At 39.8% G+C, this 17,844-nt stretch overlaps 1 protein-coding gene and 1 long non-coding RNA gene across 4 annotated transcripts; one reads left to right on the forward strand and one right to left on the reverse strand.

The window, feature by feature from the left end:
- Nucleotides 1-1,574: 1,574 nt before the first annotated feature.
- LOC138975052 (uncharacterized) lies at nucleotides 1,575-13,041 on the reverse strand. Of its 3 annotated transcripts, none has more exons than XM_070347710.1 (10): nucleotides 12,503-13,041; nucleotides 10,950-11,084; nucleotides 9,458-9,644; nucleotides 8,926-9,086; nucleotides 7,965-7,998; nucleotides 6,370-7,472; nucleotides 5,208-5,344; nucleotides 4,229-4,361; nucleotides 3,531-3,721; nucleotides 1,575-2,726 (listed from the first exon to the last, which is right to left on the reverse strand). In XM_070347710.1, exons 1-10 carry the CDS (start codon nucleotides 12,550-12,552, stop codon nucleotides 2,638-2,640), a joined length of 2,220 nt encoding a protein of 739 aa, XP_070203811.1. In that variant the 5' UTR covers nucleotides 12,553-13,041; the 3' UTR covers nucleotides 1,575-2,637. The 3 variants fall into 3 exon arrangements, with proteins under 3 accessions (XP_070203811.1, XP_070203805.1, XP_070203820.1); XM_070347704.1 differs by having other exon boundaries at nucleotides 5,208-5,347; nucleotides 12,503-12,682; XM_070347719.1 differs by lacking the exon at nucleotides 3,531-3,721 and having other exon boundaries at nucleotides 5,208-5,347; nucleotides 12,503-12,554.
- LOC138975081 (uncharacterized) lies at nucleotides 12,897-17,579 on the forward strand. The gene is made up of 3 exons (XR_011458499.1): nucleotides 12,897-13,036; nucleotides 13,930-14,035; nucleotides 15,367-17,579. It is a non-coding gene; the product is annotated as an uncharacterized lncRNA (long non-coding RNA).
- Nucleotides 17,580-17,844: the final 265 nt, after the last annotated feature.

A 17,844-nucleotide genomic window follows, 5' to 3' on the forward strand; every position in this document is an offset into this window, starting at 1 on the left:
GGTGAGATTTTTGAACCACTTAATCACTGGCTGAGATTTAACCTTGATATTTTGCGCAAGTTTTTTTTTTTTTGCGTGAACGTATCAGTAAACCATATCTATATGTGAATGTGTGTGGTCATAGCATGTGTGTGTGTATGCGCACGCGTATGTGCGTGCGCACGCGTGTGTTTGTTTGTGACTCCATGGATTTAAACGATGAATTTGCTTTTGTACTCCTGTTCTTTTTATATTTAGTCAAGTTTTGACTAAATATTTTAACATCGAGGGGGAATCGAAACGAGGGTCGTGGTGTATGTGCGTGCGTGTGTGCGTGTGTGTAGAGTGATTCAGACTAAACTACTGGACCGATCTTTATGAAATTTGACATGAGAGTTCCTGGGTATGAAATCCCCGAACGTTTTTTTCATTTTTTTGATAAATGTCTTTGATGACGTCATATCCGGCTTTTCGTGAAAGTTGAGGCGGCACTGTCACGCCCTCATTTTTCAACCAAATTGGTTGAAATTTTGGTCAGGTAATCTTCGACGAAGCCCGGGGTTCGGTATTGCATTTCAGCTTGGTGGCTTAAAAATTAATTAATGACTTTGGTCATTAAAAATCTGAAAATTGTAAAAAAAAAATAAAAATTTATAAAAACGATCCAAATTTACGTTTATCTTATTCTCCATCATTTGCTGATTCCAAAAACATATAAATATGTTATATTCGGATTAAAAACAAGCTCTGAAAATTAAATATATAAAAATTATTATCAAAATTTTTTTTTCGAAATCAATTTAAAAACACTTTCATCTTATTCCTTGTCGGTTCCTGATTCCAAAAATATATAGATATGATATGTTTGGATTAAAACCACGCTCAGAAAGTTAAAACGAAGAGAGGTACAGAAAAGCGTGCTATCCTTCTCAGCGCAACGAATACCCCGCTCTTCTTGTCAATTCCACGGGCACTGCCTTTGCCACGGGCGGTGGAGTGACGATGCTACGAGTATACGGTCTTGCTGCGTTGCGTTGCGTTCAGTTTCATTCTGTGAGTTCGACAGCTACTTGACTAAATATTGTATTTTCGCCTTACGCGACTTGTTGTGTATTAATGCTGTATTTTGGTTTTGTACATGTGTATAGCAATGTCATTGTAAAGCGCTTAGAGCTTCTAGGTAAGCGCTCTATAAGTTTCCATTATTATTATTATTATTATTATATTGTGTGCCTTTTCCCCCCAGTATATATTCCCACATACAAAGATTTGCCTTTTGCACATGAACAAATGTATGATTTTTTCTTGACATACAATGTATTATGTTATGATTGAAATATTGTATTCTTTTGCTCGGTTTGTTTCTTCAATGCTCATCCGAGTACCAAATGTAAACCATGGGACGAAATACATTATTTATATTTTGCACAATGTTCTTTGTGTTCATTTTCTCTTCTACATGTACTTTAATTAATGTGCTTTCTTTTCTTTCTTTCTTTTTTTGTTCTTTATTACATTTAGTCCTCTTTCCATCATATACTATGCCTGTCTCTCTCTCACACACAGACACAGAAACGCAGGCACAAAATCAGGTCTTAAAAAGGAGGGAGTCTTAAAATGAGCGTACATTTACAGAGGTTATGAATAGAAAGTCTACGAAAACAGGGTCTTAAAAGGGAGGAAGTCTTAAATTGGGGGGGTCTTAAAAGGGGGGTCCACTGTATCTATTTAATTGTAGAAAATTCATAGAACGATAACTAGGTGCTTGTGGCAAACCAAAAGAAAAAGAAATGTAAAATATATTACAATTGTATTCAGTTCAGTTTTACTGTGCATTATGCAATACATTATCTCTTATTTTGTTTAAACAAAAATAAAAATTGTAAAAAAGCAACTTAAGAACTCATATACACACTTACACACATTTCAACACTGCTGTGTTTATTCTACTGAAGTACAGGGAAAAAGCTTTGTTATATTGTTGTACCCAGCTGCAATACATGTATGAAAGTTCTTTTAAAACTATCAGCTTTATGGCAGCTAAAGCTTCACTATAACCACAACATACAGACACAAATAACAAACAAAAACATGCGCATACAGTGTACTGGGAAAAAAGGAAAACCCAAATAACTGAAATACACTGTACTACTGAATTTTGGTCAGTCTGATCAGTTTTCTGACCAAGGTTTGAGTATTCACAGGAGGCTTGTCTTACAACTGGTAAGACAGGGATATCGAATGAAATGCAAATTAAATTTTACCTCGTGTACTTAAAAACAGAAATGGATTCGACTTGGCATTATAAACAAATCTATTTGTACAACAATCTTTGTCTTCAAAGGAATACTTGCCACCCAAAAGCAGTCTCTAATCGCCCTAAGAGCTAGGTTTGGTTTGGGGTTTATATATGATGTCACCTGACACACCACAAATATCTTAAAATCAGTTTCTGAACATTCAAGTATTCACATTTTAGACGCTGTTTTGAAGTAAGCTTTGCAGACTGTAAGTTATCCATGCACTTGTCTTTGTTTCCAATTTCCTCTTACTTTTTTGTACCTGAACAAGCTGTTTTTAAATGGTGTCTGAAACATTGTATCTCTAAACCACATAGAAAACAGACAATGATGGCAGTTGATTTCACTTCATCAGCCGCTAGGAAGTAGACGGTTTGCAGGCCAGGAGGGCAAAGTTCCTGGGAGACAGAGCACTGTCAAAGACAGGCAACAGAATACTGGGGATGCCTGAAAATAAACAGAAATAAATATATCACCATAGCTGACAGTATGAGAAGGGAAGTAGCGAAACATTCCCTTGTCTGCTGTAATTGAATGAACATGAAAAGAAATGAAATAGGCATAAAAAAGCTGAATTTCTCTATGAGATAATAAAGTATTCTTATTCTTATTCTTTACTTCTGTCAAGAGTCATAACAATATCACTTAACAATCCTAGTAGCTGCTATCACAGTACAAGTTTGCTTCAACCTAAGACCCCCAGTTTATGACTCCATCAAGGGCGGGGATGTAGCTCAGTCGGTAGCGCGCTGGATTTGTATCCAGTTGGACGCTGTCAGCGTGAGTTCGTCCCCACGTTCGGCGACAGATTTATTTCTCAGAGTCAACTTTGTGTGCAGACTCTCCTCGGTGTCCGAACACCCCCGTGTGTATACGCAAGCACAAGACGAAGTGCGCACGAAAAAGATCCTGTAATCCATGTCAGAGTTCGGTGGGTTATAAGAAACACGAAAATACCCAGCATGCTTTCTCCGAAAGCGGCGTATGGCTGCCTAAATGGCGGGGTAAAAACGGTCATACACGTAAAAGCCGTGGGAGTTTCAGCCCATGAACGAACAAACAAACAAACAAGACTCCATCCGTTTTAAGACCCGAATTTCTCTGATGTTTGGTACATAACCTTTGTAAATGTACCCCTACTTCAAGACCCCCTCGTTTTCAAGACCCCATTTTCTCACATTTAGTGAGGTTCACCTGTAAACCACAAAATCTCCTTTCTTAAACTCAAAAGTCTTAAATCATAAGACTGACCATGTTCATACAGGAACATCATCCTGTCCAGAAGTAGAGCAGTTTCCACAAGCGGTGCCAGACTTAGACGCAAGGTGTAGAATGCCACAACACGACGCCAGTCTGCTGTCATTGACTGTGCTGCTGTCATGACGCTGTCAGGCACTTCCGAAGGGTCGATGCCTAAACGCTGCAGGCACACTTTGGCATACCTGTCATCAAGAATACACGATGAACTGCAATTTATAGCACTTTGAGACATATTTTTCACAAACTCCCATACCAAGGGGAGGCAATAGCACACAAAGAGAGGCCTAATCAACTTGCATGCTCTGTCACATATTCAACTTAGAACATTTGGATACAGGAGTAAAGTAAACTCGAGCACATTCTGGTAGTTGGCTGCTATTGGTATGAGTAACAAAAAGAAGAAAAGAGAAGTCACTTCTCTACTTCTTCCAAGTGTTACAACAAAGCTAGATATATGAATCTTGTACAGATAAACGGTGGACATGTGTGACAAACATTTAACAAAAAGAAATACAGTAGAGATAATAGACGAAGGGACAACATAAGGTGTCCTTTTAAGGGAGGTCCCGTCCTCTCATCGGAGGGGCCACACAATATCACAGGTACCACTGTACACATTAATGATCTTACAGAAAAAAAGATACAACAAAGAGACCAACACTGTGAAATGAAAATAATGATCAACATACTGCAGAAAAGGCATCTCTGCTCCTCTCTTCACTACCAGCCTGATCACTCCGTGTGGAAAGTCATCTCGTGTCTGAGTCACCATGTACTGCACTGCCGCTCTGTAGCTGTGAATCTTCAGGTGTGGAGGGTTGTCTGCAGACACAAACATTAATATATGATAAAGTGATCATCCAACACCTGAATCAGAACGTACTGCACTGCCGCTCATTAATTGCAAGTATTTAGAATGCAGGGCTCTCTGCAGACAGATACAATATATGATAAAGTGATCACCCAACACCTGAAACAGAACGTACTGCACTGCCGCTCGTTAATTGCAAGTGTTTAGAATGCAGGGCTCTCTGCAGACAGATACAATATATGATAAAGTGATCATCCAACATCTGAAACAGAACGTACTGCACTGCCGCTCAGTAACTGCAAGTATTAAGACATGCAGGGCTGTCTGCAGACAGATACAATATATGATAAAGTGATCATCGAACAGCTGAATCAGAACGTATTGCTCTGCCGCTCAGTAACTGCAAGTGTTTAGACATGGAGGGCTGTCTGCAGACAGATAAATTATGATTAAATGAAGCAGACCATCCAGACTGATTTTCAGTTTGGCACATAGTTTTGTAACATACATCAGCTTTAATAACATTAATGAAATTGACTGATGCTGGATAGGAGGAACATCTGCACACATCTACTCATTACAGCCTCTGATAGTCATTAATACCAATAATTAACATAAAAGGGGCATGCAAAAGAGCTGAAAGAAACAGTTCAATATCTGCATAGATTCTAGGCACACTCTAGCACATTAATACTGGCTATTTCATATTCAAAGGGGGGTTCCACTGTATATAATAAAGAATTTTTTTTTGTCTGGGACCCTCTGGGAAGGTCATTATGGGCAGGTGGTCGTTATTGAGAGGTGGTCACCAGGGCAGGTTTGACTGTACCATAATCATTACAACAAAAGCAAATCACCCATCAGCCTCTGAGCGTACGCATCAGCAAAGTGACAGGACAGTTCTCTGGCCTCGTAAGTCAGGGGATGTGCAGGTAAGCTCCTCACAAACTGGCTCATGGGATAGCCCCTCTCACAGGATTGATCGTCACAGGCACTGCTGAAAAATAACAGAAAAAAACAAAGTGAGTGAGTTATTTTACACTGAAATCAAAGAGCATGAATTATCAAAAAAGAGTACATTCTGAACATTCATAATCAAAAAGCACAAAACTTCTCGACTTTGAGGGTCAAAAAGAATTCCTTTTCCAAATTTTACAACAATAAAACAACAGAGAAACGTGCAAAATAAATTAAAAAGGATGCAAGTCAAAGTTTATTTTGTTTTTTCTTTGAGACAAATATTTAATTAATATTAATCTGTACTCTAGAGCACTCTGACATTTACCCCAGAAATTCAAACACCTCACCTGTCTCTTCATAATTTATTTCCCAAATACACATCAAGCAACACACTCTTACAATAAAAATTATAGGCATAGTAGCAAAACCTCAACGCAATCTCAGTTGAACCCTTTTCTTACGACCCCCCAATTTAAGTCTTCTCCCTCTATAAGACCCTGTTTTTTTCATATTTTTTGTAAATTTACTTTTATTCTAACCCGACTCCCTCCCTTTTAATCTTCACCGGATCACGCGTTGGACTACACAATCCGGATGATGTGGGTTGTGCACGACCCATACTTTCCAAAGAAGGATTCAACGTAAAAAGTATGGGTCGTACACGACCCACGCCATCCGAATAGGAATAAACGTTTTGCCGCTTCTTTGCGGAGTATGGGTCGTACACGACCTATGCCATCCAAATCAGAATAAACAGCGTAACATTCCTTACGTAATTCCATATGGGTCGTCCACAACCCACATCATCCTGCTGTGCAGTTCAAATTACGTCATCGTTTATTTGTTTGTTTACAAAGATAATCTTTCAAAAGTTGGGCAATGGGAAGGACGTATGGTGATTGGAGATTACATGAAGTCTCAATCAAAAACTCCAAATAGTTTCAGAGATAAAGATGATTTTGTGGGGCTCTGGGTCGCCCACAACCCTTGGTGAAGGTTAAGACAAGATTCTCTCAGACTTATTCAGTTATTGGTGGTTTTTACACGGGGAGTACAAACCTGTAAGCAGACAACTTCATGTAGCAACAGGCGACGGTGACCAGCGCCGACACAGCTGGGCAGTTGACTAAGACACGCAGCAAAGTCGCTGTCAAATCACCACAAGCATGAAGACCCGCCAACACCAGTTTGTGTGTCTTGTCTTCTGCCTCTGCGTCTACTGCCATTTCAGTGTTTCTCTCATGAACACTAGAGGCACGAGTGTCTGTTGATCTTCTTCCATCTTTTGTCATATTACAGCAAGTCTTACTTTGATTTTGTTGCATGTTTGTTTCGTTTTGAGATTCACTTTCATCACAGTCGCTCAAATTTTGATACATCTCTAAGTTTTGTACTCTTTTAGTTTCTGCTGTTGTTTGACTCTCTGAAATCAATCCATACTTTGATTTTGAAGTTGTAAATGGTTGATCATTGTCAGAAAAATAGTTTTGATCTCTGTTGTTTATCACACCGTTTTGATTTTCTGTGTCATATTTTGATACCTTAGCAGAACTCTCACCGGAGCATAAACTAACTTTCTCACTGTCACACATTACAACACCGTCTTCTTTTTGTAAAATAGCAGGAGATTCACTTACATCGAGATGTGTATTTGCACTTTTCTCTTCTCTCTGTGCCACAATACCATTTGCTTTTTGTTCAAATTCCCAATGACTGTTGATTTTCTTAGTGCTGCTTATTTCATTTGATATCAGCGCTCCATCAACCTTCATTGAAGGGGCTTCTTTCTTACTCCCTGAATGTGATATACTATTTGTATCTTCTTCTTCTCGATCGCTCAGACAGGGACTCCGGAACTTCTGATGAAGCTTGCAGTACAGCGAAGACTCCGCAGGGTGCCCAAGATCTTCTCCTGAACTGGTGTGTCCGCAGGCCATGTTTCTGCTCGTAGTTTCTGGTGGATTGGACAGTGTTGGAGGACTATTTGTATAAGACGTGTGTTCCTCTTGTGATCCTTCTGCTGCAGAATCTCTCCTCAAGACCAGATTAAGAAAATCTTGCGTTGTGATATCTGGCTGGACGGTGCAGATAACATGTGAAGGGAGTTCGGTGGGTGTTTTGAATGCAGTGCTGCTCTCCTGTTGACTGGAAGCGTCATTCCTCTGTAACAAAGGTTGCATGCAGGGGTTGAGTATGATGGGTCTCATATTATAGGTTAATGTGTGTGTGTGTGTGCATGCACTTTTGTTTGCATGTGTATGTGCTGAATAAGTATGTGTTATTACCTGAAACTTACATGTCGTATGCATTTAGAGCGCTTACTTCCCTTTGTTTATCAGACTTTTATATTACTATACTATACAGTATTATAAAAGTCTGATAAACAAAGGGAATATAAAAGTCTGATAAACAAAGGGAAGTAAGCGCTCTAAATGCATACGACATGTAAGTTTCAGGTAATAACACATACTTATTCAGCACACACACACACACACACACACACACACACACACACACACACACACACACACACGTGCATGCACTCACAAACACACACTTACATACATAGAAGAATAAATTCATGCATGTTCATGTTCATACACATAATATGCCCCCAATCACAAACACACCAGGACTTTTACAAACTCACTAACCTTCAATTTCTTTTGAATGTCCTTCTTCAACTCTCTGAAAACAACGGAAAACAATCTTCACATTTTTTTTCAAGCGATAAGCACATCATTCTTTCCCCTGTTAACTGAGCATAGGGTACGCGTTGACAGGGATTTACGCCGCTCACAGATTCTTTTAAGTCTTTTCCTCAGTGATGTTGAAACAACAGTATAATACTCCAGAAAAGCCCAATGCAGCAAAAAAGCCATTATTCTATAGCATTCTCTCAAAACGAAAGTGATAAGAGTTGTCCGTTCCTGACATTGCCCGCGGCGCTGTCAGCGGGTAGTTCCGGTTGTTTTGTTTACGTCCAAAATGGCTGAACGAGAGAAGAAGATTAGTGGTGGAGGGAAACGTTACTGTGTCTGCTGTTCAAACTACGCGGGTAAAGAAGTTGAAGGGCTGAGTGTCATGCGCTTCCATTTTGCAAACACAAACCGGAACTACCTGCCGTTCCAGGGGCACAACTCTGTCCGACTATCGCGTTAGTTTTGAGACAGTGCTATAGAACTAGTCTGGAACCTTCTTTCTTCTGACAAAGCAAAAGAAAGACAAGTGAAACTCCAGATGTTTAACACTGATGAGAGTTGTTCCTTCATATTCCACCACCACTGACTTAGTTACTTAAAACACATAGGGAGTATGTATTCAAGTAAACTGTAATATCCCTGAGTGTCTTGGGTAAGGCGCAAAAAATATGCCACATTTCTTCTACTGCTTGGAAAGAAAACTCATTAAAATGAATAAATAAAATAAGACCTGAAATGTATGCCTTAATCAAAACCTATGTTTTGCCAGAGAGAACTCCCTTCACCATATCTTAAACTCCTATCTTCATAAGCAAGCAAACTCAAAATGCAGGAACAAGAGGAATATTGTCCTCAGAATTACCAAACAACACCACCATCATCAAAAGCAACAAAAAAGAAAAAGCAGACGCACCTGTCAAACTCATTTGCTTTGGGAGCGTGACCACCAGTTGCCTCTACCGTCGTGACCTTCAAGCCATGTGCAAAAGTCAAGAGACGAGAGAGGTGACCCAGCCCCGCCCCCACGTCCACCACATGGTCAGTTCTGGCCTGCTTGCTCACCAAGTTGATGACCTGCAATCAAAAACAATGAGATCGCTGCACTGAACAAATTGGTCATTCTCAAACATTATATAAACACAAATGAGAGAGACAGAGGAGAAAAAAGAGAGAGAGATAAAAGCACAATTTAATTCTTAGGAATTGGTGCACACTTTAAAATTGAAAAAAGTTAACTTCAAAATGAACCAAGTTCTTTTACATTCTGAAAAGTCATTTTACGTAATTCCTAACCGTTTCAGGAAATCCTGCATGCATTTTTACAAAAGCTTTAGAAAATGCATTGCCTGATTTCATGGATTGCCTGGAATGTATTCATTCACGATCAGTACATACTAAGTTTCAATACAAAAGATTAAACATTTACGAAGTATTGATATCCCCACCTTTCCTAGCTGTCGAATCTCATGTTGTTTTTTGGGTTTGACGTGCTTGCGAAAGATATGTTGCATGTCCATCAGCTGCCCGTTCTTAAAGCCTAGGGTCTTGCCTTCTGTTCCTCCACACTGTTCTGCTTTTGATTCCGGTTCTGTTTCTGGCTCACTCTTGTCATCTTGCAGTTTGCCACAACCACTGAATGCACAAAGAACAGTACTGTTACAGTGACACTGTTTAAAATAAAAAGATAAATAAGACAATATCTTCTTCTTCTTTGTTCATGGGCTGAAACTCCCACGTTCACTCATGTTTTTGCATGAGTGGGTTTTTACCTGTATGACAGTTTTTACCCCACCATTCAGGCCGCCCTATGCCGCTTTCGAGGAAAATAACTTCGACAATAAAATCAAATGTCCTCATGGAGACATGCGTGAGTCAGACTACAGACAAAAGCTGAGGAATAACATTTCTGAAAATTGGGGCGGGGATATAGCTCAGTTGGTAGCGCGCTGGATGTGTATTCAGTTGGCCGCTGTCAGCGCGAGTTCGATCCCAGGTTCGGCGGAAATTTATTTCACAGAGTCAACTTTGTGTGCAGACTCTCTTCGGTGTCCGAACCACCCCCCGTGTATACTACATTGGGTGTGCACGTTAAAGATCCCACGATTGACAAAAGGGTCTTTCCTGGCAAAATTGCTTAGGCACAATTAATAATTGTCTACATACCCGTGTGACTTGGAATAAGGCCGTGAAAGGTAAATATCAATCAATCAATCAATCAATGAGGCTTATATCGCGCATATTCCGTGGGTACAGTTCTAGGCGCTCTGCAGTGATGCCGTGTGAGATGAAATTTTATACGGCCAGTAATTGCAGCCATTTCGGCGCATATATACCTTTCACGGCCTATCATTCCAAGTCACACGGGTATAGGTGGACAGCGGCCAACTGAATACAAATCCAGCGCGCTACCAACTGAGCTATATCCCCGCCGACATGGCTGCAATCTACTGGCCGTATAAAATTTCATCTCACACGGCATCACTGCAGAGCGCCTAGAACTGTACCCACGGAATATGCGCGATATAAGCCTCATTGATTGATTGATTGATTGAAAATTGTTTGGGGTGAAGGGAAGTGGAAGCGCTTGAAGCCGTCTCTGGGTGGTGATGGCTGCATTGGCTTTGATGAGTGACAACTTGCAGGCATATAAACAAAGCTGATGCACACATATACGTCACAAATATGCGCATACACATATTATATGTAAATCTACATACAACTAATACAAAGCTGCTGGGAAGATGCGTGTCAACTTTCTGCAGGAAAATGAAACTGACAAAATCAAAATTTTAGTAAGGTTTTTGCAATCACTTATTAAGTGATGTTTGGAATGTTTATACGCTCATCTGCAACAAAAAAGGTATAGTTCTGTCAAAACGGCTCTGAGCCCTACTGCCAGTGCCACTTTAAGGATTCAAACCATACATAAAAACTCACCTGCCGTAACCTGCGTTCTGCAGAGTACACTGCACACTGTCCATAACATGGCGACTGTCCAGGTCAACACAGCCACGCTTCAGAGACAGGTGTGCACAGCAAGCTTTTAGCGCCAGCAGAGAGAGGGGGCTCACACTGCAACAATGATAAGTGCACCAGTTACTTTCACACATGATCTTTTTTTGTAGCCTGGTCGAGGCAAAGAAGAGGATTTAAGTGCTGCTTTACGTAAAACAAAGAAAGGGATTGAGATCACCAAAGTTTTGACTTTAGATAGCCAGAAATTTTCCAAACTAATTTTTGTAAATAATCAATCAATCAATCAATATGAGGCTTATATTACGCGTATTCCGTGGGTACAGTTCTAAGCGCAGGGATTTATTTTTTTAATTTTTTTTTTATGCAATTTATATCGCGCACATATTCAAGGCGCAGGGATTTATTTATGCCGTGTGAGATGGAATTTTTTTACACAATACATCACGCATTCACATCGGCCAGCAGATCGCAGCCATTTCGGCGCATATCCTACTTTTCACGGCCTATTATTCCAAGTCACACGGGTAATTTGGTGGACATTTTTATCTATGCCTATACAATTTTGCCAGGAAAGACCCTTTTGTCAATCGTGGGATCTTTAACGTGCACACCCCAATGTAGTGTACACGAAGGGACCTCGGTTTTTCGTCTCATCCGAAAGACTTGGATCATGTCTCCAAAACAGACACTTACTCGTCTGTCTCTATCTACAGTCGAACCCACTTAAAACGAACACGCTTGTTACGAATTTTGACTTATGACGTATTAGTTTTAAGTTCCCAACTGAATGCCTCTTTCTTCATGCTTAAAAAAAATGCTTAAAACGAATTCTTTATAACGAATTTATGCTTATAACGAGCACTTTTTGGATTCCCAAGCATGCATAATGTCTGTAATTTACTCACGCTTATGACGAAATCTTTAAACACGTCCCGAGATCGACATATCATGGGAATTTAAGAAGTTTGAATGTGTCAAAAGCGCCGGAATGCAAGTGTATAGTGTTTAAAAAGTATTAAGCTTGTAAAACTTTCAATCTCTCACACTTAACCATACAGATACATGCATACATACAGACACATACATTGAAAACAAGCACTCAAACTCACATGCACATGCATGCACACACTTATTCACACATGCAACACAGACACAGACACACATACTCGATCAGAGGCACATGCACACACACGCACACACACACACACACACACACACTGTGACACATGCACACATACACATGCACACACACGCACACACACACACACACTGTGACACATGCACACATACACATGCACACACACGCACACACACACACACACACACTTTGACACATGCACACATACACATGCACGCACACACACACACACACTGTGACACATACACATGCACACACACGCACACACACACACACTGTGACACATGCACACATACACATGCACACAGTGACACATGCACACACACACACACACACTGTGACACATGCACACACACATGCACACACACACACACACCTTGAGTGAGCAGCAGGTTGACACCATGGCTGACCAGTAGTGGAATGCATGAATGGAGACTATCAAGCTAGTTGGGAACTAAATCCAAAGTTCGAAACTATCGCTCTAGTGCGCAATGCATGGCACGATATTTTCAAATGTTCCGACCTAAGTTGGTGACTAACTTGCCTGAATTTGGTCCTCCTCCGAGGAGGACCAAATTCCTTAGTTTCGAACTATTGCAAAAATACAAATGGCGGCCGCCATGACAGTCTTTGATTTTGCTGTACAAAAAAAATCAAATATTCGGCAGTCCGACGTATGAACCAAAGAATGATGTCGACAAAGAAGTTGAAACATTGATTGCGCTTTGGAGGGGGTTCAAATACAAGTCGTGAAGTGACCGGCACAGCTGATTTGGGACACGATCTACCTTGAGTCGGGAGATTTGCTATGAACATTGACTAAATTTCCACTTTTTACATCAGCGACTGTACAAATTTGGCTTGTACATCTTCCTGTCGCTGATTTTAATCGGTTTGGATCATCCAACAGGTAAGAGCAAGATTCATCCGTTGTGTGCGTGTAGTTTGTGTGTCCCACGGTGTGTGTGTTCGTTTGTGCGCCTCGGTGTGTGAGTGTGTGTCAGATTATATTGCAATAATACATTTGTTAGAAAGTGAGAGCAAGGGTAGATCTAGATCTATGGGCCAGGCAGTACTGTCTGAGTGTCTCCGAAACCGTGTTCAGTGTCATAGGAAAATAGGCCTACGAGCCATTGTGTAGTGGTGACGATGAAAGATGACAGTGACATTGACAATGAACGATCGTCAATGCATCAATGATTATGCACAGCAGCATCGGTTTCTTCGGAACTGTGCACTGTTGACTGAATTTCCCACGGTGGAGCAATGAACAGTAGACACTAAAACAAAGCTAATCTAATGCATTGAAGCATCGCTGTAGATCTATCTCATTCAACTAACAATATAATGCAGTGAATGGCAAATCTATCTCTGAATGAACTGTTGTGTATCCTTATTTGCTGTAAATGTCCTGCCTCACACTGCACTCCCAACATTAGAAGTATGTTTTCTAAGCTGAATGCATGTATAATTTGATATAGTAAGTGTGTAAAGCCAAGAGTAACACTAACTGGCCCAAAACAATTGTTGTGTGTATACAAATGAAGAAAGAAACTGACTTCACTTGAATCACTGCCACTGAAAGTGTGTCTATTGTGTATTTTTAGAAGGGTTATTCAACAATGACTTATTTTTCTGTTTAAATACTTGATATTTACTCTGCATGAACAGAGTCAGAGGTAAATGCTGCTGTATAAACTATGATTGTGAAAGAGGGAATAAAAGAATCAATGAGCGAGTGGTTTAATTATAATACAGTTATTATTTATTGTTAATTAATTATTTTATGGTGTGTTTTTTCAGGCCTCCTAAGAAACCATGTGTGATGAAGTGTTCATACAGCTCTTGCATTCAGATGGATTCTGGAGAGGACTGAGTGGACATGCTGCTTTACAGACTACCATGAAGAGTAAGTCACACATTTCTGTACCACTACCAAGTACCTGCTTGTGCCTATTAAATTGTTATTGTAAAATTGATTTATATATATGTAAATTGGCACTGGTGATAGTAGTTTGAAGCTGTGTAGATGTTTTTGGCAGACTTTTGTACGTTGTGTTGTAAAGAGATCTGCGTTTCACATTAGATGCACTTACAATCTAGATAGATACATTCAGCTATGTCAACACTTGTTACATCTGAATCTGAGAGTAGTGGCAGGAGATGCAAGTTTATTGACACAAAAACATTACGGCTTTGTATAAAATAAATTCTTACATCTGTATGTATCCTTGCATAGTACAATTTGTACTATTTATACAAAATGGTACATAAAGCTTGGTTTTAGTTCTCTTTCTCTTCTCAAATCTTTTGCCACTATTCTTGAAGTAAATTACACAGTGTGAATGAACTAATGCAGCACAGGAAAGTAAAACAAAATTGCAAGATAAAATGAAATCATTACTAATTTACTGGAATTATTTTAAAGGCACATACAGTTATTCTTCCCTTGGCTCACCATCCTAGATCTTGCCAGGCTTTTACATGGAATAAGAATGAATCTGTTCACTCGGATACTTCTAAATTCAACACCCTGGCTTCTTCCTGCTCAGAGTTAGATTTTGTTGTGGAAACCACTCTCAGATTAACAAAAATGTTACTTCTTTACTTCTGCGAGTGACTTTTGAGAAATTCGTTCATAAACAAAATTCAACTATGCACATGAAGCAGTCACTGACTGTCAGGGTGTCAATATTTTATGTGTCTGGGTGAAGTTATGTTCCTATCCCATGTACAACTGGCCAGATCTGAAATGGCCAAAATCAATGGGATCAACACACATCCCCAGAATCTTCATCACTGGAAAATGTGGTGGGTTGAATGTATTTTAATAAAAAGGCTGACAGGCGAGTGCTTTGGATCCTGAAAGTTCTGTTTTGGACTGAAATCGAGACACATTTCCCAATGAAACTCAAACTGTATAGTGTTGATGCTGAAGAGCGAAAGTGTGTGGGTTGAGGGCACACTTGTTTTTGACTAAAATCGAGAAACATTTCTGCCGAGCACAAAGTTCATACACGCACAGATTTTTTTAATAGTTTAGATTACAATATCACACACACCATCCCCGATCCCAATGGTCATGTGAAGAGCAAGTGCTTCCTCACCCCCCCCCCACACACACACACACACACACTGCTCAACACCTTCTCCCCCCAACACACACCCTCCCCTCGCTAACCAAAACCCAACCCCGTGAATACTGAAGGTGCTCAGTTATATGTTTTCTTTATTTTTCAGGAAGGACCGCTACATTAAGGGAAGGCTGTTTGCACCTTGGTTCCTGGGTTCGCTGGGGACGATGATCAAATTCAGAGTACCATCACAATTCTGTGCTTTTCCATCTGGTTCGGCTGAGAATGCTTGCAGAGGTTTCTACACTACCCGTCATAAAAAGTAGGCAGACTTTGCGTTTGAGGGCAGATCTTAGTATATGACTGAAAAGGCCATTAATTTCCCTACTTTATTCAGAAACAAAATTGGGTTTTCATGACGTAGTGTCTATGCAGTGAAACCTGCAACACAGACACACACCCCCCCCCCCTCCCACAAATCAAATTCACAAAATCAAGCTTCCCGTGTTAAAATCAACAACACAAATCAGAACAACTAAACCAAAACATGTTTTGCATGTCATTAGACAGAACAATCAAATCTTTATCCAAAACAGTCCGTTTTGTTCACATATATCTTGTCTAACATGAACGCTATGGCATGCTGAGCGTGTAGTTGTCAATCCTCTCAGTTTTTGAAGTCGTTTTAGCGGGTAATGAGACCAAAAATTGTACATTTCAGAACTCCTCAACGCATTGTCTTAAAACTGTCAGTGATTTGTGCTAACACACGTCGTTAAGTACAAAAATGAGACCAAAAAATGGTACATTTCAGTAACTCCTCAACGCATTGTCTTAAAACTTGTCAGTGATTTGGGCTAACACATGTCGTTAAGTACACACGGAATCTCAAGTCATGTGAGATATTAGTTCTGCTGTTGCGCGACATGCCAGAACGAATTTTAAAAATAAAAATGTACCCTGTCCAATGAACTGAATTTGTAAAAAAAATTAGCATGCATGAAGAAAAATGAAAGCTTCAATTTACCTTTAATTTCATACATTTTCAACTATGACTGTTCACAGCGCACTTGTACGCACACACACATTCTTGGAAAATGCTCTTTCAAGAGCCATGATCAGTTAAGCGTGTCAGCCGTGAGCTTTTCTAGGCGTAGGCCTACATTTGCGCTCAGCGCTCTGAATGAGGCAAAATATTAATGTTCGCGTTGAAATCCTCATACCGCCAATGTCTGATAAAATATGTACATGAAATTTAATTGTGTGACGCATCTGTTATTGTTCTTGAAGATAACAACAAATTAATTGTTTTTCAATGAGTCAGCGAAGACCTACCATCAATTTAAGAACTCTTTCTGGCATGTCAATTAACAGCAGACTAATGTCTCAAATGACTTTAAAATCCGTATGAACTTTCCCACATGTGTTACTACTGTTAGCACAAATCACCGCAACGTTGAAGGCAATACGTTGAGGAGTTACGAAAACGTACCGGTTTTTGTCTCATTACCCACTAAAACTGCCTTTTACAGCTTCTCAGAGGAATGACACCTACACAAATCAACATGCCTTAATGTCAGTGTTAGACCAGATATGTGAACAAAACTGACTGATTTGGATGCAGATTTGATTGTTTTTTCTATTGACGTGCAGAAGATGTTCTGACTTTTGTGCTCTATTTCAAAAAATAAATTCCAAATTCGGCGGTCGATTCACTAAAACGAAGTTTGACCATGAACGGTATCAATACTTACTTAATTTAAACCCTCCAGACTTTTAGCTTTTATATTATCTGAATGTCTGAGTATACACCCCCTAGATCATCGGTGACCTGAAGAAAGCAGTTATATACTCATAGACAGACGCGTGTGAAGCATGTTTAAATGTGGAGTACGCTCATTTAAAAAAAAAATACACCAAGTTTGTTTGAGAATACTCCAAGTCCAAAACAGGGATTCCCAGGTCTGAATGTTGATTAAGGTATACTTTTGTGATTCGAATTGCCCCGAATGTTACAATCTTGAGCGCTTAGATCGGGCAAGTTTGGCTACCGCTCAATTTTAAAACCCGTACCGTTGAGTCGATCCCCAAAATTGGGAACTTAATTTAAAATTGCACAAAAGTCAGCCTATTTGATCTTCAAAATTGTCACTTTGTAAAAGGGTCATGCATAGGCTGAAGTGTATGTCCACAAATGTAGGTTATTAACTTGTTGTGGGTTGCATTGTTTTTGGGTCAACCTGTATTTGGTTTTTTTAATAAACGGCCTCATCATAAAGATTTGCCCTCAAACGGATCTGCCTACTTTTTATGACGAGTATCATAGTTGGCTCAGTGGCTAAAGAAACATTCTACAGGATGAATAAACAAACAAACAAATCTCATGATTCTCTGTGTTTTAATGTGTGTGTGTGTGTGTGTTTTGGGGAGTTTGTTTTGGTTTTTAGTGAGAGGATGGCTGGTGGTTTGGATGGGGGGAAAAGCTGAGTGACACTGTGATTGTGGATAATTAAATTGTTGTTGCTGCTGTCAGTTTCAAGGCACCGTTCTTCTTGCAAACGCCAAGTTTGGCTTACTATTTTTATTTTATATCTGCATGGGCTCTTACATGAGGTAAGGCCATCTATACACTTTGATACATACC

Source organism: Littorina saxatilis, linkage group LG1 (assembly GCF_037325665.1).
Source record: "Littorina saxatilis isolate snail1 linkage group LG1, US_GU_Lsax_2.0, whole genome shotgun sequence".
Classification (NCBI taxonomy): domain Eukaryota; kingdom Metazoa; phylum Mollusca; class Gastropoda; order Littorinimorpha; family Littorinidae; genus Littorina; species Littorina saxatilis.